Genomic DNA, 26,005 nt, shown 5'->3' with positions numbered 1-26,005 from the left:
GTTTCATTAAAATAGTTATTATTCAAAACAGTTTACAATGTATTTCTCATATTAGCCTACTTTGTACTTTTCTCTTTATTTATGTGTCCTTTTTAAAATATTCATAACATTAAAACAATTAACTTTAAGAGTAACAGAGATAAATACTGATCAAATAAAACATTTTTTTTCTTAAATGTAACAAAGAGATACTAATGTCTGAAATTAACCTTGCACATCTATAAATTCATTCTCCTTAAGCGTATTAGCAGAGACTTTGTTGTATGAGAATATCAGGAGCAGTTTTATAAGTTCACAGCATTCGTTATGTGAAAATGGTATCTTTTGAACTTTGTGTGCTTGCTGGCTATCCAACATTATTTTACAAATAAACATGGCATGAGAAATAATTGCAGAATTTCCAACAAAATGCACTTTAATTTTGCATTTTGCAGCAATGTTAGATAATGCTTTTTAGATCTCTTTCATTTAATTTTTTTATCTCCTTTGGATGAATGTCTTTAAATGATTAAAAAATCATTTAAAACTATGCAGTAAAAATATAATGTTCTGATACTTATTAAAATAAATACACGGAACTGTAGTATAAACATACAACAACTTAAAATAAGTATAAAGAAGTTTAATTTTTGATTTTTGAAATACTAAACGGATAATCTTTTTCTTATAGTGTCAGGATTACCTAAACGTAACTTAAGACATCAGGCCTAAATAAAAGATGTCAACAGAATATAGGGCACACTGCTGTGTAAAATCCAATCAAACTATGTAGTCATCCATTTGGGAGGGAGATAGTGAGTGAGGCAGAGAAAGGCAGAGGGCATCTGAGACTGACACACCTGTCTGCAGGTAGAGATCTCCATTGGTCCTGATGATCCAGGCTGTATCATCACTGAGAGCCACAAAGGCAGTCTGAGGGATGGCCTCATACCAGTGCCTCCTGCTCTTGATGGTCACCTTTCCACAGGCAAATGCCTTGTTAGTCTTCTGCTCCACCTTCCACAGCAAGGACCCTGAACCAGAGGGAAACAGCACCTCACGATCAGCTTCTCTCCCTCTTGCTTCCCGCTTGCGCACAGATGCCAGGAAATTATTTTTAGGAGAACAAAATTTCAGGATCGCACAGAGGAAAAGATCAAAATATTAGTACGATGAAGCAAAAATGTGCTGAAACAGCAAGATGTGCAGACACCAGCAGTAGGAGATGGTGAAAAGAAGCACTCTTTTAATTAAAGCAATGCAGCCAAACTGTTGCTGGTTATTTTTCACTTAAAAAAGATCCTTTATGCCAAAAAAGGTTAGGTGTGAGTATGATTATATTATGCTCTGAAGCAACATTTGTTTCCTGTACATTTTACTCTCTTATGGCAACTCATAAGAGCTACAAAACCACATAACGTTCTCCTAAGGGGCTGCACTGAAAGTAGTACCACAGTTCAATATTAATCAACTGTTAAATGCCACTTAAACTAAAGTAGTGTTGAATTGACCACGTGCCACTAAAAAATAATAGGAAAACATAAAAAAAATTATTGAACATTTCGGTTCATCTACTGAAAGATTTGTTGACATTTATAATGTAATATTGCTGTTTGTATTTAATGATTATTTGGTGAGGAACGCATAAGAAATGAAATTACCCTTTTTTAAAAAAATGCTACAGAACCAAAAGACGAAATTTAAAGGCAAAAATAAGAGCTTGACGACAGGTATAACGCTTTCGAATCAAAATGTCATCATGAATGTTGGTTGGCTTTCGCTGCTATAAAAACTCAGAGAAAAAAAACAACTCACTTAATTCCAAATGCTGTTGAAAAGAGCCCATAGATTATATTATAATAAATCAATCATACTCCTAACAAGTCTCACCTGAAGGTGACACTGCCACCTGCTGGACACTGTCCTCAAATTTCTGCCAGCGCAGCCCGGCACTGGGCAGGGGGCTGCAGTACAGCACGCCTTTGAAGTCCAGACACCATATATATTTCTCAGACACCACCAGGCTCAGGATCCCATAGCCCGGGCCGGAATAGCCCATCCAGCTCTCTGCAAACTGACACAGACAGTGAACACACAGCGACAGGAGGCTTCTGCAGCAAGTCTTACAACACAGTGTAAAAACAGCTTCCCGCGCTGCCCGTGCTCAGGACAGGAGTAGACAGACACGCGAATAGACAGCGGTGCTGTGTACTGTCAGTGCAGCAGCTGCAGGAAGGAAAGGCAGAGCTGGGTGGGACAACGGAAGCCCTTTCGAGGCATCTTTAAAAACATGACATTCGAGGAGGCCGTTCGGTAGTGGACTTGGGGTATGGCTGAGCTGCACCTGCTCCACAGAGCTGGGTGCTCTAAATGTGTGCGCCTGTGCACAGTTAATCCCAGCAGCCAACAGCTGAGTTCGCTCAGCAACTGTGACATAACTGCAGTGGAGCACAGTGAAAAATCACCACACAGGACCGCATTCTTCTTTCCTTTCCTTACTCCTTAGCTAATGTATCAGCGGGGCTAATATGGGGCAGAGACCCACCAGCCTGAAACAGTGACTTGGTCTTCACAGTCTCCACCAGAGCCTGAACACCCACCCTGACAGGTGAAGCTAATATAAAGTTTCTGCGCTACATAATTAATGTAAGGAATAGATTTATTCTTGTGTCACACATCACCCTGCTCCCGCCAGCGTGCAGCAGTTACATCTGTCTGAGCTGCTGCAGAAAAGCAGATATCCATGACCACTCTATATAACCATGCCTTGCCAGCTAAGCCTTCACAATCTATGCATCCTCTGCAGAAACCTCCCCAAGGGAGCTATAGAAGAACAGCTACTGGGTATAAACTTAAAAATGTTTCAGACAGCGTTTCTGCTTATAAATTCAAGGACCAACATCCATGACTTTGACAAAAGCACAGTTATCTCTTAATATTCTTGTATAATTGCATAATTATATACATAACTATGCACAATTGTATAATTAAACATATTCCATTTCACAGTAGTTAAGTATGCTAAAAAGAGGCTTACAGAGTTAAATATTCTAGGTTACTACAGACAGCTCTTATCCACCAATTAAAAAGGTATCACTATTCCAACGATTAGCCAATATCTAACTTAACTTTGTTTGCAAAAGAACAAGTAAAGGTTTATTCCATGCTGAAAAGAGAAGTGTGCGGCTGCGATTGCAAAAGCTATAGAACAGGCTAATGCTATTCAATTAAAATATATTTTTTCTGCTAATAAGTAAGGAACTTCAAAATATTATTCCAGACTGTTTCCACCCCAATTATATTATTTCAGCAGAAATGCTTTTTATGATACCCATTATATCTGCCATCTCTGGAGCAACAATGGAAGTATAAGTAAATTTTACCTGATCAGACTTGAAAAGGCTTGAATCCTCCAGATCTGATTTTGCTGCGTCTGAGCGGTGCCCATCGATGAGCCTTTGGAGGTTTGTGCCCAGTAAGGGCTGCTCCACCAGGCTGGCATCCGACGCTGAGTGCGGCACTGCGTGGGCATAGATATCCTCCTCGTCGCTGGAGATGCACTGCAGCTCTGCGTCTTGTGCTCTGGTGCTGAGCGTGGAGACGTGGCTTATGACATCGTGCAGAGCTGGGTAGGGGGTGACTAAGTTTTGATCAGATGCTTCCAGACTTCCACCAACACCCAGCAGCCCAAAATCATCCAAGGCAGAGAGATCATGTGCGTGGCTGGGTAGCACATGGGGCTCCGATTCATCCTTTTCTGACCTTACTAAGCCATCCTCCCCAGAACCGCTCTCAGCGTTGGCTTGCGTGTTCAGGCTGTTGCATTCAAGGAGAGCGTCAGCATCACAATCTGGAATCGAACCTCTGACCTTTGCACCTTGACCCGGAAGCGCATATCTGTTGCTTTCAGACTGCAAAGCTACAAGGTCTTTCCGAGTGACTTCCTGGCCATCCGACTCCAGGAGGCTCAGGGAGGGAGGAGAGGAGCTGGGGGCCTTTGCGAGCGGCACGTCTGAAGTTTCACGGCTCTGAGAAACGGGCGCCTCCAGCTCCAGCACCTCCGCAGGAAGGTCACGGAGTTCAGCGCTGGGCGGCTCCTCCAGCCGAGTGCACGTGACTTCAGGCGAGGTGAGGACTGCCAAGGGGTCGTGGCTGTGCGAGTCCCCGCTCACGGAGCCCTCCCGGTCAGGAGAGTCGGCGCTCTGAAGGTCCAGGCTGCTGCCCAGGAGGCTGGTGCGGTCCGAGAGCAGCTCGCACACCGGCGTGGTGGTGCCATCGCTCGCGGCGTCTTGGCTGAACACCCCCTCGGACCAGCTGCTGTGGTCCGAGAGCCTTTTCCCACTGTCTGTCCAGCAAGGTGTAACACAGAATTAGTCATACAAAAAAACAGCACCTCGACAGGGGCGGGAATACGTTTTTCCCTACATTACTGAATCACCAAACCGACCTTGAAATCAATGCTTTATCTTAAAATTAAATTACAGAGATCCCTGCCCTATTATAAAACTGGTCATACTTTTTAGTGATGGTATATGTGCTAGAAAGCACCGGTACAAGTAGAAACACAAGTAGACCCACACACAGCTGTGCATGATAGCTTGGTCTCGTGCATCACACGTTCACTTAATCTTAACAGTATGTGGAGCAAAGGAGAACCAAACGATTCCCATAACATCTGCACAGCTCTTTCAGGAAGTCATCATTCCGATTTCACCACCAAATTCCGAAAAGCCTTGAAACTCCCCAGTTTGGGATCGTCTCTTAATAGGATAAAAATGCTAATTAAAAGAGTAAAAAAAAAATCTTACCGTGCCTCTTTTTCTTCTTCTTTTTCCTGACTCTGATGGACTTCACCACCAGCTCTTGCTCAAAGTCCTCCGTGCTGACGGTGCTGAACCTGGTGGAGGAGCTCAGCCCCTCCACCGAGAGCTCGGAGGCAGACTGCTCCACCGCGGCCCCCAGCCCCAGGGCACTGTCCCAGGACGTCACCGAGCTGCTTCGGCTTCGGGACTCGCTGGTCCCCGAGCCCCCCCTCAGCAGGGCCTCACTGGCCTGCTCCCTCTGTGGGGCACCCTTGGGGTCACCTAACGCCACCTCAATTTTCTCCAGCACTATCACCGAGTCCTGCTCCTTTCTCCCCCCCTCTCTCCTGCAGTCCTCCTCGCCGTCTGGTTGTGTGTCCCTGCTTTCCGCGATGATGGACATGGTTCTGATCGGCTGGGCAGTTTCTACGGCACCAGTGGGTTGGACCATCTGGGGTGCGGTGGCTGTAGGGGTACTCAGCCGCAAGGGCACATCAGACACTGGTGGACAGAGAATGTACGAGACGCATAAAAGTATATACAAAAAGTACCATGAACATTTTTTTGTTTGATTTTTGGCTGGGGCAGTTATAAAATTGTGTGTACTTATGTGTGACAACAAACAACGCAAAGGAATTCCATTCTGTTCTATTTGTCTCTGGTCTGAACACTCTGAATATTGAAATCCACAGTTTGACTGCGACTAAACTGCGGCAGTCTTACCGCTGGAAGCCAGGCCTTCGGGTCTGCTGGATATCCTGATGATGTCGCGGTCCCCCTTCAGAAGAAAGATCTCGTGGTCTGTGCATGACACAGACACAATGTCTCCGGACCCCTCCAGACCACCGACGACAGCCTGTCAAATATGATGATAATGAATTCGTTAATGCTTGCGGTCCCTTTAGCAGATGATATTTTGTTCATTTTGTTATGCTGGAAAATAAAAATTACACAATAGATTCAATCTTTTGAAACGGGTCTGGCACTGTTCTCCGTGTGTGTGTGTGTGTGTGTGTGTGTGTGTGTGCGTGTGTGTGGGCTCTGTCACCTGATTGAGGGAGTCCAGCACATAGACGCTATACTCGTTCCAGCTCAGCACCCAGCCCTCCCGCAGGAAGCAGCTCAGCAGGCCCAGCTGTCTCTCTGCGGGCCGGTACCCCTCGGTGGCATGGCTGCCGGCGCGCGGAAACAGCTCGAAGGGCCTCACGCCCTCCGCAAACACGTCCTTCAGGATGTAGGTGGCCTGCACGCTGCCCTGCACGTCCGCCTTCCACAGGCGCAGGCCTGGCCGGGCAGCGTAAACCACCAGGTCGCTCTGCTTGCACAGGCCGGGGTGGAAGCAAGCCCCAAATTTACCACTGCTGGAGAAAAACACAAACGCAACTTAGTGCTTCTGAGATCCGTACGCGGTGTGTGCAACCCTAGTTTTTCTTTTTGACAATCTGGAGTCTGTCCAGGCCTGGCCTGAGAGATGTTCTTGAATCGCTGGGAACCTCTCAGAGCCCCCAAGCTTCCCAGACTGCCCCTGAGGCTCAATTCAACATTGCACACAGGTAAACCATCACATCTCTACCAATACCTTGTCTTCCTGAAGATTACTGCTGGGAACACCGAGGAAACAGCCTTGATCACTGTGACACTTTGAACACAGGGTCTTCACACAAGGAATAACCCCCCCCCCCCATGCAAGGGTTAAGCATTTTTCTTTCAAATATAACCAAGGTTACATTCCAATTAGCTGCACCTTTCCACATGAGGCATGATATTAACATCTGTACTTTCTATACAGAAGGCCAGCCTATACTTCCTATCAATAAAACAGTTAGGAATCAACACAATAACTAGCATACTGCAGTTTTCTATAACAAGGGCAACTGCAGTTTTGAAACCCACAACAAATGTTAATTTTACTCAAGAATCCATACCCTTTCCTGGGCTTTGTTCCAACCTGCTGGACTGCCTTCTCTTCGGTGTAGAAAAGCAGGCTGTGCTGGTGTGTGGATACGAGCAGAACTTTCTGGCTGTACTCCAGCTGTACGATGGCAGACTGCTCCTCCAGCAGCACGCTGGGGTTGCACACACCCTGCACACGCAGAGGAGCCAGAGAGAGACAGGGCTCGATTAGGCGAGCCTGCACCAGGTGCCTACAGCAGAGCAGCACGCAGCATGCTCTGAAGGAATAAGAGGAGACAAACTGACCAGGCTTCATACACCCAGTGCTGTTTAAACGACCAGACTGGGATCAGCAAATGAACGGGAGCTGTACCTGGTCCAAATCAATGGCAGAATAGACAACTTTCCCTTTGTCATCCCCGGAGAACAATTTCATTCCGTTTGCACTCCAGGCAAGGGCTGTCACTGTGCTCTTGTGAAGTCCAACCACGTCAAAGCGCCGCAGCTGTGGGTCAGAGAGGGAAATCACAGGCACACCGACCCAGCTGTGTCATGCCCACGAACACTGTGGGAGCTCTCAAAGTCTTCAGCACACTGGTCCTTCAGAAAGGCTTATCCAGCTTACTTTCAATAAATGAATGCACACCTTGCCAAATAATGTGGCAAATTAACCCAAGCTCACATACAAAAGCTACAAAACGTTCAGAAGCACCATGAATAGTTAGTTGCCTTGATCTTTTGTGTTCATTTCATTCCTCGCCTTGGTTTCACGGCTCATATTTTAGCCTGTGGACCCAATTTGAAAAGATATATCATCGAAAGAGGCTAAGTTTAAAAAAAAAGAAACGTGCATAAGAAGCCATGACTACTCCATGAAGAGTTACTGCAATCATGAGATATAAACCTTCACGAACCAGCCCACATCATATTATTACCAAAAGGCGCCTCAATTTAAAAGGGCAACATGATACAGATTAACACAGTACCACTACTAAGCCACTGAGGCAACAACATACCCAAGAAGTAAGAGTAAGATCAGTAAGATGACTAAAATCACTTTACTGGCCATATACAATTTCTTGCATTAGGAATTTGTCTTTTCACATACCCCAGCTTCCACTCCATGAGACACACAGGCACACAGATGGGGAGAGAGAAGCTGGGGGTCAGAGCACAGGGTCAGCCATTTATACGGCGCCTCTGTAGCAGCTGGGGTTAAGGGCCTTGCTCAGGGGCCCAACAGAGTAGGATTCCTCTGCCAGCCGGGGGATTCGAACCGGCAACCTTCCAGCCACAGGTGCTGATCCTTAGCCACAGTGCTTCCGCTCCCCCCAGCAACACTATACTAAGCATGCTTTGCACAAATATTACCATTTCAATTACCACTCTCTGTCATTCACTCATGACTGATGGAGAAGCCGGGGTGCTGAAGTGTTATTGAGCACTTTGCAGTGTACTGACCTGCTTGTTCCTCCCGGGAAGAGGAGAGACGAGCTGGAAGAGGGCCACTCTGCCCGAGGCCGTGCCCACTGCCACCAGGTCATCGAAACAGCTCAGGAGCTTCACGGAGGTGATGGCCTCGGTCTTGCCCTGCACGGACACGCCACCACACTGAGACAGTGGAAAGTAACCTCTCTCCTGTTCAAACCACGTGAATCAGCATTACACCGATGCTATATGTAAGACACATTAGCTTGAAAACACAACTGTCCATGGGACGCATTTCCAAAGAGTCAAACTCTTAGCTCAATTAACTAATTAAAGGACTGGGGGAATGAGAACCGAAAGACCTTCAAGTCTCCTGGGCCTGTAGTTGAAAAAGCCCAGAGGGCCTGTGGCGTATGTAATCCCCAACCTGCTGTGAGAGAAAGCTTCAGTGCCCCCTAGTGGACAATCGTAAGGAACAATTCAACAGCAGAAGATGTTCAGAGCCAACCTGACCTCATGTCAATTTGATTTTTAAGTGTATTACTTGACAAGGTGCACCAACAGCTGACCAGCAGCCCAAAAGATCTATTCCCTTTATAATTTAACACTTAGTCCCACTAAATCATTAATCTTCCAGTGGATACGCCATTTTAACAATCTACGCAATACAGAACTAGTCATGGTCTTCAATACAGATGGACCTCACCTGCAGCACTTTGTGGGTGAGAGGGTTAGGTAGAGCTCAGGGAAGAGAATCTGTCACTTTGAAGACAAAGCAACGCAAAGTATTCAAACAGACGGGACAATCATAGTGCCATCGGGACCTCTGGTAATTACACGCCCAGCGCGCCGCCGTACCTCTAGGTTATACTTATTCATCTGGTTGAGCCGCCGACAGTAGAGGTAGAGCATGCCAATGCTGCTGCCCACAGCGATGTAGTCACTGCTGGCGTCCAGCGCGGTGAGGTAGACCAGCACTGAGCGAAACCCCTTCTGCACCTTGGCGGGGATGGTGTTCAGCAGGTAATAGAGGGGGCAGAACTCCTTCAGGGCGGCAGGCGAGGCCTGGGCAGCCATGGCGGGGAGTCAGGGTGGCGCTGGAGCAGACGCTGAGAGAGGGGCAGAAGACGTGAGGCTGGGAGTGGAGTGCCGACATAGACCCCCCCCCCCCCCACACACACACCTGCAGAACAAAAGCCGTCGGTGAAGGTGAACAGCAGTAACAGAGCCCAGCAGATTGAAAAAATCAAACCAGGTCAGTTCCTCTATGTATATCAAACAAGATGGATAAAGACAGACCTATATCTCCATCACAGAAGTCCACAAAATAGGTAATTGCTGTATTTACTCATTTCCAAAATCTTCTGTGAACTAATAACACAATTAAGCAACTCCTTGCATCAATTTATCTAGCAGAAATTAGACTTAATTAGGCTACTTGTCAGATATGCAACACTGCAGTCATGGGTTTTAATTACATTTGTGAGTGCTCAGATTGCAGCACTGAACAGTTCTGGTCCGTTCCTTGAAAAATAACAATCATCCCTGTTCATTCACTCCTTCAGGTTATTTACATCTAGACAAACAATAAAACAAATTGAGCATTAATTTATATATATATATTTTAAGACTTTATATTGTTCATACTATTACAGTTAAGTGAAGATGAAAATACAGTACCTTTATAAGGCAAAAGAACACAGATGTTGCACAGATTATTAATTCAAACAAACGGTTTTGTTTATACGCTTTTAAAATGCTACATATACATATAAAGGAAAGCACACGAAAATCAGAGCTTAGAAAAACAAGAACAAAGTATTTGATCATACTCACAGAATCAGAAATGCACGGGTACTGGGTTCCAGAAGGACACCATTTAGACCAGTTTTGGAAATCCTGAAACCTGACAATTATTTCAAATGTATTACCATGCAAAACCCTGCAGTATTGCACACTAGGCGCCATGCATACATTGTGCACAGATAACTGAACTCTTAGCCCGTCTTTACCAACTGCTTTCAAATACACTTAACACAATTAAGGTTATTATGTTAGGCCTATATTTTAATTAGAGACGTTATACATCCCCACTACTTAATCTATAATAATGTTTTTCGACTACGCAATTTGATAAAAAGTCCAAACAAAATGACCCGCGAAAAACCCTTCAGACTTTTCTACTTCGCCTTATTATGTGTACAAAGCGACACTAAAGAGAAGAAAATTGAAGACAATTCCCTAAAACTGTCACTCAATTAGAGTTATCCAGCGGCTTGCCTTCTGAAATCTCGTTATCTCCTCTACATAATCAGAACAAAACAAAACCAAGTTTCAGGCGTTATTCTGTAACTGAGGCCATCACTAGTCCTGTCTAGCCAGTTATTTCTATATTTATGAAAACACGCTCAGAAGGCTCACAGCAACACAAACAACTGGGGGTTTATCGTCACGACGCATTTTCAATAATAAGATCGCCGACGCCCAGAACTGAAAAGTCACTGCAAATGCAGTGAATTAGAGGCAGATTACGGACTGTGGTACCACCAAGACACCAAGCACAGCACAATGCACACAGCTGACGGTCCGTTTCATATTGAATGGTGACAAAGAGCGTTATGAAAGAAGATGCAGCTGGCCACAGAGTATATTCGTGAGAGGAAAAGCATTCACAACGCCGTTTCCTTACAATAACAAAACAGAAATTTGTCGAACACAGTCTGGGAGCCTCTAAAAATTAAACGCCCAGTACTGTACCATTAACAAAGGCCCGGTTTCTGTACCTTTCAATTCTGTTTTTAATGCACGCTGTATTATTATTTTGGTTTAAAAAGTGATATTAAACAAAGCCAAACACGCTGCTTTCCTAGTGTAGTCACTGAACAGTGTCAGGGCTATGTTAGCAGAATACGCTACAAGAAAACGAAATTATCTCTTACTTACGTTGCAACGCGAACATTACATTGGATACCTTTTCTCTCTCTCTTTCTGTAAATCAGCCAATTTAATTGTGTTGTGTACGTTCATTTTATTAACTGTAAACAAAAAAAGCAGCAGTTAAATTCTTTTTTTTGTTGTTACCAGAAAGCCCAGTCGCTCTGTTTTAACAAGGCATCAACATCACAGGTTCGACTGGTTGACATTTGACATCAGGAAATGACGTAGAACTACGTCTTCAATATGGCCGCTTCCTACAGTAAACATGCTTGATCTTACATCGGGGAGAAGCATTGAAATAAATTTATGTATTACGTCTGAAAATTATTGACATGGAAGGTTAGTTTTTTTTTAATAGTGCGTGAGTTCGGAGTCTGTCAAAGAGTTGTACAAAGTAGTTGTCTGAAATAACCATAAGCCTTTTTATGTTCTACTCGAGAGTTCATGCCGATTTATGTACTTAGGGTTTTAGTTAATTGAATATCAGTGAAAGCAGGTAAATATGAGAGCAAGCAAAACCGATTGTTTCGTCAGATATATCTAAATGTAGTTCAGATACAGTTTTTTTTAGAAATTTACTATGAATCCGATTAAATCGATTTCTGTTTTTAAGTTTCAGTGAACAGTTCAGGGAATGCAGCATCTGTTAGAAGACCTGTTTCAACTAACAGTGCAAGAAAGATAAAGGACAATGCTGCTGACTGGCACAACTTCATTCTGAAATGGGACCGATTAAATGATGAAGGTTTTACAATTGCAAACAAAATTGTCAACCTGAAACTAAGCAAAATGTAAGTATTATTCTACATGCATTTGGCATCTCCAATAGAGAGTGGTGCATTGCCATTTCATTGTGTTATTACCCATTAGTTTAAGAAAATTTACCTTCCCGTGTGAAAATTGAGATCCATAAATTAATTTGGTTTTTGTAAGAAAAGTGACGTGTAACGTACTGTATAAGGAGCAGATATGAAAATAATCATACCCTTAATTTCTAGTAATATGTACTTTTAGTCTAGTGTTTGTATAGTATTGTTTATATTAACTATTATTCTAGTAATAAAAAACACGTCCACTTTTACTATCCTGTCTGCTTTTACTAGAACAGAAAATGACTCAGAATTTAAACTGGAGTGTGATGGTTCAGCTGTCTCCCCAAAATCTGCTGCTGCACCCGAACCAAACCAGGAACTGCAGGACGAGTGCACTGAGCTGTTGAGGATCTTGGAGAAAATGGTCTGTAAGAGCATTAATATTGCAGTCTTGTCGGAATTGCAATTTCATGTACATCCCTCAAAGTGGACTGCTACATTTTGTACATGATATCAGAACTTACATTGCAAGTACCTTAGCTCGGGTCCCTGACTAAATATATGCAAAACTATATAACTCTGAAACATAAACTAATTTCAAAGAAAACATGATAAAAGTGTGAACACAGGATTCATTTTGTTCCCATTTATGGCCAGACTCACCTTGTATCAAAAATGAGGAAGCTGTCATCTACCGTTAAAGGCATATGTGCACTGGAAACATTTCACCACGGAGATGCCGGAAGAGAAAGCCCTTTGTTTCATACTTGGCCGACTGCACAGTTTGGTGAGTTAAGATGAAATCGGTACTGTATATATGAGGGATATGCTGTTGAACCAAGCTAGACCAAATTACTTCATCTTGTAAGAATGTAAAATACTTGCAGAAAAAAGTTCATATTTTTATAGAATAGGTTTCTGACAATTTTTTACTGTTCACTTACTTTTAATTGTGCAAACAAGAAAGGTTACAATCAGAAGCTGGCTATTTGGCTGACCTAGCCTCTTTTGTAGTTAATACTTAACTAGTTCGAGTTAACTTGAAATTCCGGGATGCCCTTTTACCGTGTGCCTTTACAGAGCAAAAATGTTTATAAAGTTCTACAGCTTGTTTTTTGTCATCAAACGTCAAGTGTTACTAAAAGTGGGCAGCACGACGGAGTAGTGGTTAGCAGTACTGTGGCCCCGAGTTCAGTTCCTGGGGTGCGATCTGCATGGAGTTTGTATGTTCTCCCTGTGATTTTTATGTGGGTTTCTCCCCACAGTCCAAACACATCCAAGCTTATGGAACATTGCCTCCGGTGTGAGTGTGTGCATGTCTGCGAGTCCTCTCCGGGTTGTGTCCTTCCTTGAGCCCTTCGCTTGCTGGGATAGGCTCTGGCTTCCCCACGACCCTGTATTGGATAAAGCAGTTAAAAACCATATAGTTTCTTAATGTTCTGTTCCGTTTTCATGTGTGCTTTTTCAATAAAGCATTAAAAGTGCAAGTTTAAGAGATCCAGTGCGTGCAAATAAAAGAAAAAAACAAATACTGGCAGCATTATTTACACTTGAGGTTCTCCTGTTTTAATCTCCTGTGCTGCCTTGCCAAGCTCCTGAAATTGTGGGGTGAAAACTGAATTGATTTTTACATGAGCAGATGTAAATGTACTGTGCAATAAATCCAGTACCATCAGGCTTTCACTCTTCAGGCCTGAAAAGGAAGCGATGCTTCACAAAACAATTCAAAAGGCTGCAGTGGAAGTTAAAATCAAGAAAAAAATAATCTGGAACAGTAATTATAAAAGTGTCCATCAAGACCCACTGAATGCTGTAAAAGTTGTTTTTCCCCCCCCCCTCTCTCTAGATGACGTCTCCTCAAAACTTTTGGAATCTTATGAGCAAGAACTGACCCTTAAAGAAACAATAGTGCAAGAAATTGCACACACAGCTGACCGGAGTCTTTCCCTGGTTCATCTGTCAGCTTGGCTTCATCAGCCATACATCGAGGACAACACCAAGGTTCTTTTAGAAAGCATGCTGCTGGAGACTGGGCATAGACCACTGTGAAGCAAACTGGAGGACCTATCTTAAACGTCATCAGTTTCAGATGGAAAAACTGCATCCTTTCTCCTTTGGCAGAGAAATGAGTATATACTACTTCATTTTGAATTGTTTGTGTAATTTTATGCGATATTAGGGTGAAGTGACATGGGAAGCTCACAGAGAATTAAACAGAGCACAGTGCCATGGCAATTCTACCTGAGAACTGGGCCATTAATGTGTATAAACAAATACTTTTGATGAACATTTTTCTTGAAACCTTGAAAGAAGTTAGACTGCTTGATCTCATGTTCAAGGCCCTCATCCTTTCAAAAGCTCAGAAAAGATCTTTATTATAATGGAAACCAAAACGTCACAAGTTAAGAGTAAAGCAATAACACTGCTTTTATATAAGCGACAGCATATAAACTTCAAATAATAGGAATTGTTCCTGTTAATGTCTTAAAATATGCACACCATCTTTTAATTAAAATGGAAGGGTGAACACAAACATCCATAACCAGCTAAGACTTTTTTTTATTTCACAGTTTAATTTAAGTATGAAGATAAATAGTTGTGAGAAAATATATTAGGAAGGAATTATCTGTCAACTAAAACTTAAATTTAGAAAAGTAGTGCAAATAAAGACTTACACCAGTATAAAACAATACTGCGGTTTATTTTCTCTTTGAGAAGGGGTCTCAAGGTATAATATTAATTCATCAAAGGCAGTGAAAAACAATTTGGCAAACATTTGTACCCTTAAAAAAAGTAATAAGAAAAATAGTGCAATTTTTTAACTCAATTGGTATGTAAATTCTTCGTATAATAAGCTATACATATGTACATATATTTTAGGAGGGGTTCATAGAAAACCTTTTCAACAATGGTGAGAAACACTGAGCATTGTACACACACATATGAAATAAACTGTACAAATAATTTAAAAGTCTTCAGCTTGAATGTCAAGATTATAAAAATATATGATGGTATGCTGAAAAAGCCCCTCCCACAAGAGGTCTGCTACAGGGGCAATTTTGCCATTCTACCCTTGAGATTCAGCACTGCCTGAGTAGGAGCTCACTGGGAAGTCTCTGAAACCAGGATACCTTCGCTTTGTCCCTCTGTCTCTATACCCAGTAGGGCCTCCACCGTCTCCAAGGGGACACCTTCAGGAGCACGGATGTGCATGGTGGTGCCGTCGGTATCCGTCACTATCAGAATGCGCTCCGATGCTATATCCCCTCCTGAGTGGTGCATGATGAGGCCTTCCGATGTCTGGATGAAGATCTGCTCATGACCCTGAGATAACAGCTCCTGGTTTGCGTCCGAGAGCTTGAACTCGACCGTTCCCCCGACGGATATGATGTGCTCCAGGCTGCCGTTCTGCTCCACGCTCTCCACCGTCAAACCCTTCTCCTCCATCACCTGCAGGCCGCCCTCTGGCTGGCCCTCGGCCTCACTCTGCAGGCTGTCTGAAGCAGGGATAGGTGCTAAAGTCTGCTGGTGTGCCTCCCTAGGCTCTGCGTTGTGAGTCCGGTAAGAATGGTCCAAAGGCACCACATCCCTGGAAAGTGCCTTCTCTAGCTGGTGCATTTGATCTGCTATGTCAGAATCGTTCAGCACCTCCGAAGGTTTCGTGCTGCCGGCTTGCTGGTCGTTTTGGGGGATCGCCAAGAGAACTGTCCCACTCTCCTGCTCACTTTGTACATCCCCCTCCATTCCTCCAGCTGGTTCAACCTCCATGACTTCGTGATTCACAGTGTTAGCTAAGTGCTCCTCAACCAGCTCCTCGGGCGTGAAGTCGTTCTCCAGGCTTGTGAAGACCACCGCTTGCTCCGAAACAGTCAGCTCCTCCTGCTTCTGGATCTCGGTTTGAGAACCATGCAGAGTGACTTCCACTGGCTGGTACAACAGCACATTAGCTGGTTCATTTCTAGTCTCCAAGACCGGAAACCCATTTTCTGTCTCCAGTGCTTTTCTGCTACTGGGGTCTACTTCTAGTGCACCCTTCACAGCAGATCCATTTAGTTCAACTGTTGGCCCCTGAGACAACGCACTGGGTTCGTTCTGAGCCTGAATAGTGCCTGCAAAAACACAGGCATTATGGTGATGAAACACTGATCAGCAGTAACGACACTAACTTGTGAACATCTTTTTTCAAAGTGGTACAGTACATTTTCATGCATCAGGAATCAAGATCATTCCGACTGCAGTTATTACAACTTAGAGTGAAAATAATTGGATTGATAATAATTGGATAATAAAGATTGGATCAAATCTGAATCTGAGAAGATCCTTTAACTTTTCAGATTTTTGTTTGAAAGTGATTTATGTGTAAATCACTGAAGAATGGATGTAATGTGTTTTAAAGCTGTTCATACAAAATATACTTCTGTGTAAAACAAATACTACAGTATGTTTTACCTTGTTGAGCAGTCCCAGTCGTTAACTGCACTTCTTTCACAATATTCTGAATTCCGTTTTGGTTAAGGTAAACTCCATTCGTTTCTACAGCTGAGTTTTCTATTCTTATCCTTTTTGCTGGCAGAAATGAGCTTTCGCTCTCGTGCTAGGAATAAACATTAAAAAAATTACTTCTGGGTACTTAATAAATACATATACAACATAACCAGATTAACCACCAAACATGATTATACAGTGCCTTGTGAAAGTATTCGGCCCCCTTGAACTTTTCAACCTTTTGCCACATTTCAGGCTTCAAACATAAAGATATAAATTTTTTATTTTATGTGAAGAATCACCAACAAGTGGGACACAATTGTGAAGTGGAACGAAATCTATTGGATTTTTGAAACTTTTTTAACTAATAAAAAAATGAAAAGTGGGGCGTGCAAAATTATTCGGCCCCTTTACTTTCAGTGCAGCAAACTCACTCCAGAAGTTCAGCGAGGATCTCTGAATGATCCAATGTTGTCCTAAATGACTGATGGTGATAAATAGAATCCACCTGTGTGTAATCAAGTCTCTGTATAAATGCACCTGCTCTGTGATAGTCTCAAGGTTCTGTTGAAAGTGCAGAGAGCATCATGAAGACCAAGGAACACACCAGGCAGGTCCGTAATACTGTTGTGGAGAAGTTTAAAGCCGGATTTGGATACAAAAAGATTTCCCAAGCTTCAAACATCCCAAGGAGCACTGTGCAAGCGATCATCTTGAAATGGAAGGAGTATCAGACCACTGCAAATCTACCAAGACCTGGCCGTCCCTCTAAACTTTCAGCTCAGACAAGGAGAAGACTGATCAGAGATGCAGCCAAGAGGCCCATGATCACTCTGGATGAACTGCAGAGAACTACAGCTGAGGTGGGAGAGTCTGTCCATAGGACAACAATCAGTCTTCCACTGCACAAATCTGGCCTTTATGGAAGAGTGGCAAGAAGAAAGCCATTTCTCAAAGATATCCATAAAAAGTCTCGTCTAAAGTTTGCCACAAGCCACCTGGGAGACACCCCAAACATGTGGAAGAAGGTGCTCTGGTCAGATGAAACCAAAATCGAACTTTTTGGCCACAATGCAAAACGATATGTTTGGCGTAAAAGCAACACAGCTCATCACCCTCAACACACCATCCCCACTGTCAAACATGGTGGTGGCAGCATCATGGTTTGGGCCTGCTTTTCTTCAGCAGGGACAGGGAAGATGGTTACAATTGAGGGGAAGATGGATGCAGCCAAATACAGGACCATTCTGGATGAAAACCTGTTGGAGTCTGCAAAAGACCTGAGACTGGGACGGAGATTTATCTTCCAACAAGACAATGATCCCAAACATACAGCAAAATCTACAAAGGAATGGTTCACAAATAAACGTATCCAGGTGTTTGAATGGCCAAGTCAAAGTCCAGACCTGAATCCAATCGAGAATCTGTGGAAAGAGCTGAAAACTGCTGTTCACAAACGCTCTCCATCCAACCTCACTGAGCTCGAGCTGTTTTGCAAGGAAGAATGGGCAAGAATTTCAGTCTCTCGATGTGCAAAACTGATAGAGACATACCCCAAGCGACTTGCAGCTGTAATCGCAGCAAAAGGTGGCTCTACAAAGTATTAACGCAAGGGGGCCGAATAATTTTGCACGCCCCACTTTTCATTTTTTTATTAGTTAAAAAAGTTTCAAAAATCCAATAGATTTCGTTCCACTTCACAATTGTGTCCCACTTGTTGGTGATTCTTCACATAAAATAAAAAATTTATATCTTTATGTTTGAAGCCTGAAATGTGGCAAAAGGTTGAAAAGTTCAAGGGGGCCGAATACTTTCGCAAGGCACTGTACATTCAGGCCCATAATTTCAAATTCCACGGTAACAAAATGTTAAAATGTGCACAGGATAAAAAAACGTAAATGGCAAAACCTCCGGCAGTGTATAATGGGTGCTTTAATGGAAAACAAAATCACTAGAAAAAGTCTGGTCACAACATAATTTCTTTACTATAAAAAGTATTTTTTCAAAGATGAAATTAGTCTTCATTTGTCAGAATTCTGAATGGTAAAATCCAAGGCTTCGTCACCAGAAAAGTTAAGGAAATTTAGAGTAATGATAAAAAATAAAAAGGGCCCAGGAGAAGAATGCTTTCAGATTGTTGTAAAACTTGACACAAATACCTCAAGACTGCTAAAATGATCTCAGAAATAATCTGATGCACTTCGCAGGTTTTTAAAAGGCGGAACACAAATTATTTTTCCGTTTTCTGACGAAGCAGTTTACCTCCATGAGACGTTTGCCCGCTGAAAGATTATTTTCCTTGCAGACCCTTAGTGCTGGCTGTACCACAGAAGCTGGACCTTGCAGCCTGGCCTTCTTCACAAGATCCTCAATGCCCAAGGACCTGGACACCTGCGGAAATTACACTGTTAGTTCTTCAGCCATCTAACAATGGATGATCCAGATGAGTCACTGAAACTGTGCATTCTAATGTCCCAAAGCTTAATCATTCATACTCCCCCTTTTATTATGCATAAACAGGGGTAGTCGGCTTTCGGGTTGGGGGGGGGGGCACGAGTAGGAGAGGCTGGGTGGGGATCAGGAGGCAGAGCGTCTGAAGGTTCAGCTGAGCCGAGACCCTTTGCTTCAGAAAAAGGGGTGGCTAGAGTCTAGAGCAGCTCAACAAGTTAAGGGGTTACAGTTCTGTTTGAGGTGCCTCTACCGCCCTCATACACCTTCCCACTCTGCTAGATGAGCTTCTCCCTGTGCCACTCAGTCACCTCTCCATTCCCACTGTCGATGGTGACAAACCCAGAAATGTATTAAAATACTTCAACATGCTTAAATGTATCCAACTGTCCAACAAGGTTCATTTAACGTGGTATGCTGAGATAAAGAGCCACAATGTTTTAAGTTTGAAAATTTTAACTCAATGTAAATAGCATGTTACTCTCTCTACTCTTATTGCATCTCAAATGTACTTTTTATATTTCATATCAAAATATCTTTTTATTTGTGTTTAATATGACAATTGGCAATAGCATCTTTACTCCCCACCTTTTACCTTTCTTTTCTTTTCTTTAACCTTGTTAAACTGGATTGTCGGATTACATGACACCTACTGCATCCTTCAAGACAAGTTATAGAAAGCTGTAAATGACAGCTCTAAGTGACAAATGACAAGCAGACGGCCATTCTGTCAATCTGAAAACTGCAAACAGCTCATTCAACTCTTGCTTGATCTCTTTCTACCCAGTGAAGGAAATGGTTGAAATGAAATGATAATCTCGTGTATTTTTAACAAGCCACTCTGCCAGCTGTTTAAACCAATGTCTTGTTTTCAAGAACTGGTTGGATGAGGTCAATCAGCTACTGAAAAACGAAACAAGCTAGATAGGTCAACTTCTCTTTTTTTGGAACCTTTCTAATGTTCCAATAGGAGTTAGCCACACAAAAGCTGCCCATCTCTTTTCTGTTACACCAGGCGATAGACACACCATGCTCTTCCCTGTGTGTGACTGTGCTTGGAGGGAAGGGGCATCTTGCGCTGGTACACTACCTCTGGGTCTCTGATCTCCAGAGGGGTGTGCGGGCCCGGGCCGAGAGGAGAACCGAAGTGCTCCTGCGCCATCTTCTTCACCTGGCTGTGCAGCTGTTCGAACTCCCTGTACACATCTGCAAAGTGAGGCCTGGAGGGCCGCCCCTTCTCCACCTGAGACGGAAACGGTGCACAGCAGAACTGAAGCTGGTTTTAGCCATGGTGAAAATAAAGTTTAAAAAAAAAGGTACAACATACACTGGGATTAACTGCTTTATTTTTTAAGAGAGCCCTAGCACAGCACTAATCCTACCCTATCTGCAGAGGATCTTAGGCAATTCTGCGCGGTCACTTGGGGAATCCTAGACACAGCTGTCTAGTGACATGACCTAGACTCGAACCCACATTGCTTGGATCATAGAGCCAAACCTGCAACTGAGCATGCTCCTTTACTACCACTTAGGAGGCTCCAATTCATCTACAGTTGGGTCTTCACATGCGTGAGGCTTCGGTGCAGAGAACAGCCAAATGTTCTGTAATGTACTAAAGTATACTGTAGGTGTGGTTAAAAGACATAAGCTAATTCACGAACATTAAATTCTCAGATATCAAGACCCTACGGTATTTTTAAACACAGAGCTTCCATTAAAGAAAAGAGAACACCAGTTGCAATTCAGTAACTACCAAATATCCTCTATAACAAGACAGCGTAAGATTTCCAAAAGGTGCTCCAGTCCGAAACACCTCCATTACCTTCATGAGTAAAAACTCCCACACCGTCATGACTTTTGCCAGGCGGGGCAGAGCCATCTCCATGAGCTCTTCAGTGTCACTTTGCTGCAAGATCTAACAAAGACAGAAAGAGGCGTCCTTAGCCAACCGGCTGACATAAGGCACACGCAGACACCCGAACGAAAGACACGGCGGGGCTCGCCTACCTCTTTCAATCGGGCTCTTCTCCTCTGTGCCTGCTGTTCTGTGGTAACTCCTCCCAGGTATTTGGGGGGCCGACCAGGCCTGGCTCTTCTTGCTGGACGGCCTGATACTTTGGGGCGCCCTGGCCTGCCCGGTCCCTTGGGTCGGCCAGGACCGCGTGGTCTCCCCGGCCCGGCGCAGGACGGTACCCCTGGACCCGGGGCAGGCTGTACTGAAAGGGGGGTGTCAGCCTAAGCAACAAAAAGATGATGCCTTGAGCTCTGACCCAGTCACCAAGTTGGCTTCATGGACAATCATGACGCCTCATGCTGGAAGTGATTCCAGTTTTCAGGTGCATATATCAAACATACGGGGATCAGACAGACAGATGTATCAAAATGTCTTTTTAATGTCTCGGACATATAGTGTTGGATTTTTACTGACATGTGGCTACGTGACATTAGCTAAAGAGCACAAGGTTTTTATCCTGAAAAAGAACATGGACTTAATAAAAACATTTATGCTGACCTTTTAAGTCTCTGTCTTTATCATGTGCAAGACATGACCAGGCATAAAGCAAAATTTGCCAATAAAAAAAAAATCAGACAAATCTCTGTAGTTCTTTATACAGCCCTCTTTTTTAACTAAGACAACCTGAAGCTGGAAAACTAATTCCTTTGTGCCACAAGGCTTCAGAGCCTGAGGTGTAACGAACTTCCTTTGGCTCCTAATACTAACCTCCCACACTACAAACCATCCCAGTTATTTAATAGAGAAAGCATGCATTACACATACTAATATTCCCATCTCTCCACCCTGCAGACGGCCTCCGCATTTGACATTTCTTATTCACGTCAGTTCTAAGGTTCCCGATATTGTATTTCGTCATTAGATTGTAACTGATGATGATTGAACGTGTTTGGTGTTTCCGTTCCATTAACAGTCATGTCTTTCATCCGCAGGTCACCTACCTTCTGCCCTTGCAGTGCCACGACTGGTTCCGACAGTGGCACTACCGGGTCGACACCCTCTGCAGGGGCCACAGGTGGCCCTGGCGGCAGCAGCTCATTGCCGTCTGCTGCCTGCGAGGCTGGAACCGGTGTCGGTGTGGCATGAACAGGAGTCTCTGCCGCAGGCGCCCCCCCAGCGTTCCCCGTGGGGGGTCCCACCTCACCGCCCGCACCGTCTGCACCCTGGGGGGCAGCCGCTGCCTGCGCGGGCGGCTTCATCTGTCCGTGCGCGGGATTGAGTCGGTAGTGTCTGGACAGGCCCCCCCGGCCGATGTAGGCCTTCTCGCACGTGTCGCACTTGAAGGCCTTGGGGTTGAGGTTGAAGTTGATGGGGGCCGTGTCACCCTTGCTCTCCTCGGCCTCCTCCTCCTCCACGCTGATCTCGGAGTAGTCGTCCGAGTCGGACTGGTGGCCGTCCGCCAGGTCCTCCCTCTTTATGAACTTGTAGTCTTTCACTTTGTATTTGGGGGGTCTGGAAATGCGCCCTGACCGCGTCTTCACCTTCTGCGGCCTCCTCAGCCTGTCCTTGTCCTTCTCCCGCTGCCTCTCCTTCCTGTCGGGGGCTGGGGGCGCGGGCGCGGGGGCGGGGGCGGGCGCCGCCGGGGCCCCGGGTCTCGGGGCCCTGCCGTTCAGGGCGGCCCTGGGGGGCGGCGCGGCGCGCGCCGGGACCTGCCGGTGCACCAGCAGCTGGATGGGCGGCTCGCCGGAGCTCTGCAGCACGAACTGCTGCGGCGCCCCCGCCCCCATCACGGGCTGGATGTGGATGATCTGCGGGCCGCCGAGGCCCACCGCCGGCGTCACGCTGAGCTTGGGCACCGGCTGGCCCACGGCGACGCTCTTCGGGTGGAACACGGCCAAGGGTGGCAGGGGGCTCTCCTTGGGCTCGGGCAGGGCCTGGCTCCGCACCTGGATGCGGATGGTCTCCAGCTGCTGTCGGGAGGAAGGAGAGGGTCAGCGTGCCACGCCAGCAAGGGAAACAACCCGAAACAGAAAGCTGCCGCAGTTGGAACTCTGCCCAGAGGCCCGACACTGGCAGCTATAAAACATTTTTAGAATCAAACGAAACTTCGCATGTTTCTTAAAAATCGAACAAAACCTCAGAGCAACCTCTCTAAGTAAAGGAACAGGTTCCAGCAGGAACCACAGTTAGAACGTAGTGTTTCTTTTCTCTTCCTTTCAGCATGGAGTGAACCTGAACATTACCTGTTCCTTTGCAGCCTACCTGCGCTGCTAGAGCTCAAACCTATTAAAGCCTCAGTTTCAGTCGAGTTCAGTGCCTCTCCATTTAAACAGAGAGGACTTGTGCCGATTTTACAGGGCTGCTACCCAAATACAAGGACTGCCATCCAAACTACGGTTTCAAGATGACTGGCACTTACTTAAACCTGCCCGCCACCATGAATAGCACACCGTGTTCACGCTCGGTTTCCCCAGGGCAGAGGAAGGTGCCAAACGTAACAGCGAATGAGAGAGACGCAAATGAGGGCCCGAGGCACTGACACTGAACGTGGCCGCCTGAAATGCAAAACGCTGTCTGTCCCGCACCGCCACCACCACCAGCCGTCATTCCGCTGCGATGTCCAGCCCCGTACCTTTTTCTGGATCAGGCGGGTCCCGTTCTGCGACTGGCTCTGCTGGAGCGCCACTTGCTTGGCGACGTGCTGCAGCTGCCGGGACGCGTTCTGCATGATGGCCAGGGGCGGCGCGCCGGCCGCCAGCTCCAGCGGGCCGCCGCCGCCGGGGAACAGGCAGCCGGCCTCCAGGGAGATGCAGGTGGCCGGCGGCTCCGGCGCGGCTGGCTCGGGCGGCGGCTGGACGAGGGACACCACGCTGTGCGGCTGCGGCGGGCCGGCGGACTGCTGCGACTTGGCGACTTGCTCGATCACTTGTTGCAGCTCCTCCGGCGCCAGAGTTGCGCTGTGCTGGATGTACTGAGCAGCCGGCGGCGGCGGCGGCGCCGGAGCGGGTATTTGCGGGAACTGCGGCGCTGGCTGCTGGGTTTCAAAGATGCGAGCCGCCTCGTTCTCCGTCACCTCGACCAGCTGCTGGCTGGCCAGCTGCTCCACAAGTTGCTGCTGCTCCTCCGGGGTTAAACCCGTCCCCTCTACGAAGCTGCCGTCCGGCTGGACGTATATGATCGTGCTGGTGGCTGGCGCTAGGGTGTCCACCAGCTCACCTGCCACGGCAGTGAAGTCAGTCGTGGTCACCGTCTCCACACCGGGAGTCTCGACGAACGACGTTATGATGCTGCCCTCGGGGAGCAGTCCGTCCCCGGCTGTAAATGCACTAACCACCTGGCAGGTGCCCCCGATAACAGCACCCTCATGGACTCCCCCGCCAGCAGAGACGTGCAAGTACTCAGAAATGCCCGGAGTCTCCGCCAACTCTTTCACGCCGACTTCCACACAGTTGCTGCCCGGCCCGCTCTCGTCCCCGGCCTCCTGGGGCGCCAGGACCCCGCTCATCGCCTCTGTCACCCCGGCGACGACGTGGAACCGGGCCCGGCCGCTGCCGTCCCCCTCCGTTGCTCCCGTTGTCATGTTGCTCTCGTCCTCCTTGTCCGCCATTTTGGTTGGAGTATTTCCCCCCCCAGGCAGGAAGAGTTGATAGCAAAACAAACAAAAAAAAATAATAACTCGGGACGGATTTTTTTTTTCCGCGCCGGAGTCGCAGAGGAGAATTTACGTGAAAAAAGAGAGTGGTGGATGGTGATTTTAATTGAAAATGTTACGAAAATTAGACTATGTAACCTCGCATTCCGAAGCCTTTTATAAACGTCACGACAGCTCGCTGCAGTAGTCGGGTATGGGCTCCTGCGAGGGTCATTTCGCAGACCCAGTCGGGAGACGAAGGGCTCCATGAAAATGCAATTAGCTGCGTACAGTATTTTTTTAAAACGACACTCTTTTCTTCTAAATAACTAGTTACGAACGATAAAAAAAGGTCCGCGCCAACCAGAATCGGTGTTTCCAAACAAGTCAACCAGTTGGAGTATGTTTTTTCAAAAAACAGATTCGTGATAATAGTTACAAGTTGTTACAGAAATACTTTACATAACACATGCAAAAGAAATCATGACACGGACTGTGAAAATCACGACACCTTACATTGATGCATACCATTGTCAAAAAGTCATATGAAAGACGAGTTTTCCTGCAGTGTGATAAAAAATAAATTGTAAGCCTTAATTTTTTTTAACAAAAAAACGATCCCGCCCAACGTGGGGCTCGAACCCACGACCCTGAGATTAAGAGTCTCATGCTCTACCGACTGAGCTAGCCGGGCTGTCTTCTGTGTGTGAGTGTAAATACAGCTTTTACTATGTTTAGAATTGTGTCAGATTCTGAATTTTAAATATTGCGATTTATTGTAGAGCATTGGTTTCAACTTGTTAACTTTCCTTTGCCAGACGTATCCGATATGGGCCGTTCACTGATCGTAGGTCAGAGCGTAAGGCTTGTTTTTTTTAAACTCCTGCAGCTAATTTAAAGTTTAGAAATGCCTTGTATATCTGGTACGTGTAAAAATAATCACAAAACGTTGTTAATTGAAATGCATCTGATTCCGAATCCTGGCAGCGAAAATAAACCGAGAAAGTGAAAGTTAAAAAGTGAACGTGAAAGACAGGGAAAAGGCGGCCGGTTAGCTCAGTTGGTTAGAGCGTGGTGCTAATAACGCCAAGGTCGCGGGTTCGATCCCCGTACGGGCCAGCGTTTCTGTTTTTAAAATATTGCCTAATGTAATCATGCAATTACAATCAAAATGTTACTATTTTTTTGCGTTTTAAAAAATTATATTATTATTTTAAACTGAGACACCCCCATCCATAAAAATGACACATTACCGGGCTCAATAAAGAACAATACATTTTGTTGCACAGTCTCTGTTAGATTACCGTTTTCTCCTAAAATGTTCAACACGGGTATTAAAATGAACCCAGAAAAAGATCACTTTATTAGCCGTATACAATTTCTTGCATTAGGAATTCGTCTTTTAGCAGAGCCCATGAGACACAGACACTCAGACAGGGAGAGAAGCTGGGGGTCACAGCTCAGCTATTGTACAGCGCCCCTGGAGCAGTTGGGGTTCCTCTGCCGGCTGCGGGAAAAATACTATCCCTAAATCACACTCAGAGTGTGAAAGTAGGTCGGACTTAAACAAATACAACAAGCAATTACATCGAGGGAATATTAGGTTAAACCATAGAAAGCGTTCTTAATGTCATGT

The 26,005-nt window shown here is 45.3% G+C and overlaps 3 protein-coding genes and 2 non-coding genes across 8 annotated transcripts in view; 2 read left to right on the top strand and 3 right to left on the bottom strand.

The window, feature by feature from the left end:
- The window catches only part of tecpr2 (tectonin beta-propeller repeat containing 2), a 31,493-nt gene extending 20,247 nt beyond the window's left edge, over positions 1-11,246 (bottom strand). Inside the window, exons 1-13 of one of the 4 annotated variants that reach the window (XM_088925186.1) lie at positions 11,046-11,213; positions 9,939-10,008; positions 9,581-9,678; positions 8,961-9,211; positions 8,136-8,264; positions 7,048-7,179; positions 6,707-6,864; positions 5,830-6,142; positions 5,505-5,637; positions 4,788-5,282; positions 3,363-4,324; positions 1,870-2,053; positions 840-1,013 (exon numbers count right to left, since the gene is read on the bottom strand). In XM_088925186.1, coding sequence (XP_088781312.1) covers positions 840-1,013; positions 1,870-2,053; positions 3,363-4,324; positions 4,788-5,282; positions 5,505-5,637; positions 5,830-6,142; positions 6,707-6,864; positions 7,048-7,179; positions 8,136-8,264; positions 8,961-9,179 — 2,899 coding nt within the window. In that variant the 5' untranslated portion in view covers positions 9,180-9,211; positions 9,581-9,678; positions 9,939-10,008; positions 11,046-11,213. Of the gene's footprint in view, positions 1-839; positions 1,014-1,869; positions 2,054-3,362; positions 4,325-4,787; positions 5,283-5,504; positions 5,638-5,829; positions 6,143-6,706; positions 6,865-7,047; positions 7,180-8,135; positions 8,265-8,960; positions 9,212-9,580; positions 9,679-9,938; positions 10,009-11,045 lie in introns of all 4 variants that reach the window. The other 3 variants (XM_088925185.1, XM_088925188.1, XM_088925187.1) reach the window with 3 other exon arrangements.
- A 23-nt stretch (positions 11,247-11,269) lies between these two features.
- On the top strand, positions 11,270-14,080 carry cinp (cyclin dependent kinase 2 interacting protein). The gene is made up of 5 exons (XM_088925184.1): positions 11,270-11,378; positions 11,653-11,830; positions 12,143-12,275; positions 12,509-12,638; positions 13,698-14,080. The coding sequence occupies exons 1-5, from the start codon at positions 11,372-11,374 to the stop codon at positions 13,898-13,900; spliced, it is 651 nt and encodes a 216-aa protein (XP_088781310.1). The 5' UTR covers positions 11,270-11,371; the 3' UTR covers positions 13,901-14,080.
- A 121-nt stretch (positions 14,081-14,201) lies between these two features.
- Positions 14,202-24,430, bottom strand: znf839 (zinc finger protein 839). The gene is made up of 8 exons (XM_088925183.1): positions 23,371-24,430; positions 21,740-22,708; positions 20,792-21,019; positions 20,607-20,699; positions 19,875-20,027; positions 18,599-18,727; positions 16,301-16,445; positions 14,202-15,960 (listed from the first exon to the last, which is right to left on the bottom strand). Exons 1-8 carry the CDS (start codon positions 24,343-24,345, stop codon positions 14,954-14,956), a joined length of 3,699 nt encoding a protein of 1,232 aa, XP_088781309.1. The 5' UTR covers positions 24,346-24,430; the 3' UTR covers positions 14,202-14,953.
- Positions 24,431-24,990: 560 nt separating this feature from the next.
- On the bottom strand, positions 24,991-25,063 carry trnak-cuu (transfer RNA lysine (anticodon CUU)). Its single transcript has one exon. It is a non-coding gene; the product is annotated as a tRNA-Lys (tRNA).
- Positions 25,064-25,414: 351 nt separating this feature from the next.
- On the top strand, positions 25,415-25,488 carry trnai-aau (transfer RNA isoleucine (anticodon AAU)). The gene has a single exon. It is a non-coding gene; the product is annotated as a tRNA-Ile (tRNA).
- The last annotated feature ends 517 nt before the right edge of the window (positions 25,489-26,005 follow it).

Source organism: Atractosteus spatula, chromosome 9 (genome assembly GCF_055471065.1).
Source record: "Atractosteus spatula isolate fAtrSpa1 chromosome 9, fAtrSpa1.hap1, whole genome shotgun sequence".
NCBI lineage: Eukaryota > Metazoa > Chordata > Actinopteri > Semionotiformes > Lepisosteidae > Atractosteus > Atractosteus spatula.
Note: the sequence above shows the minus strand (reverse complement) of the source record. Positions and strands in the feature narration are given on the sequence as shown.

Excerpts from the sequence above, each read along its gene's own strand:
- znf839 (XM_088925183.1), bottom strand. The coding sequence starts at position 24,345 with ATGGCGGACAAGGAGGACGAGAGCAACATGACAACGGGAGCAACGGAG. Across the intron at positions 18,728-19,874 it reads TGGAGATCAGAGACCCAGAG|GTGTCCAGGTCCTTGGGCAT; the intron begins GTAGTGTACCAG and ends TAATTTCCGCAG. Across the intron at positions 15,961-16,300 it reads GACTGGGACTGCTCAACAAG|GCACTATTCAGGCTCAGAAC; the intron begins GTAAAACATACT and ends GTGTTTTTGCAG.
- cinp (XM_088925184.1), top strand. Across the intron at positions 11,831-12,142 it reads AACCTGAAACTAAGCAAAAT|AACAGAAAATGACTCAGAAT; the intron begins GTAAGTATTATT and ends TGCTTTTACTAG. Across the intron at positions 12,639-13,697 it reads TTGGCCGACTGCACAGTTTG|ATGACGTCTCCTCAAAACTT; the intron begins GTGAGTTAAGAT and ends CCCTCTCTCTAG.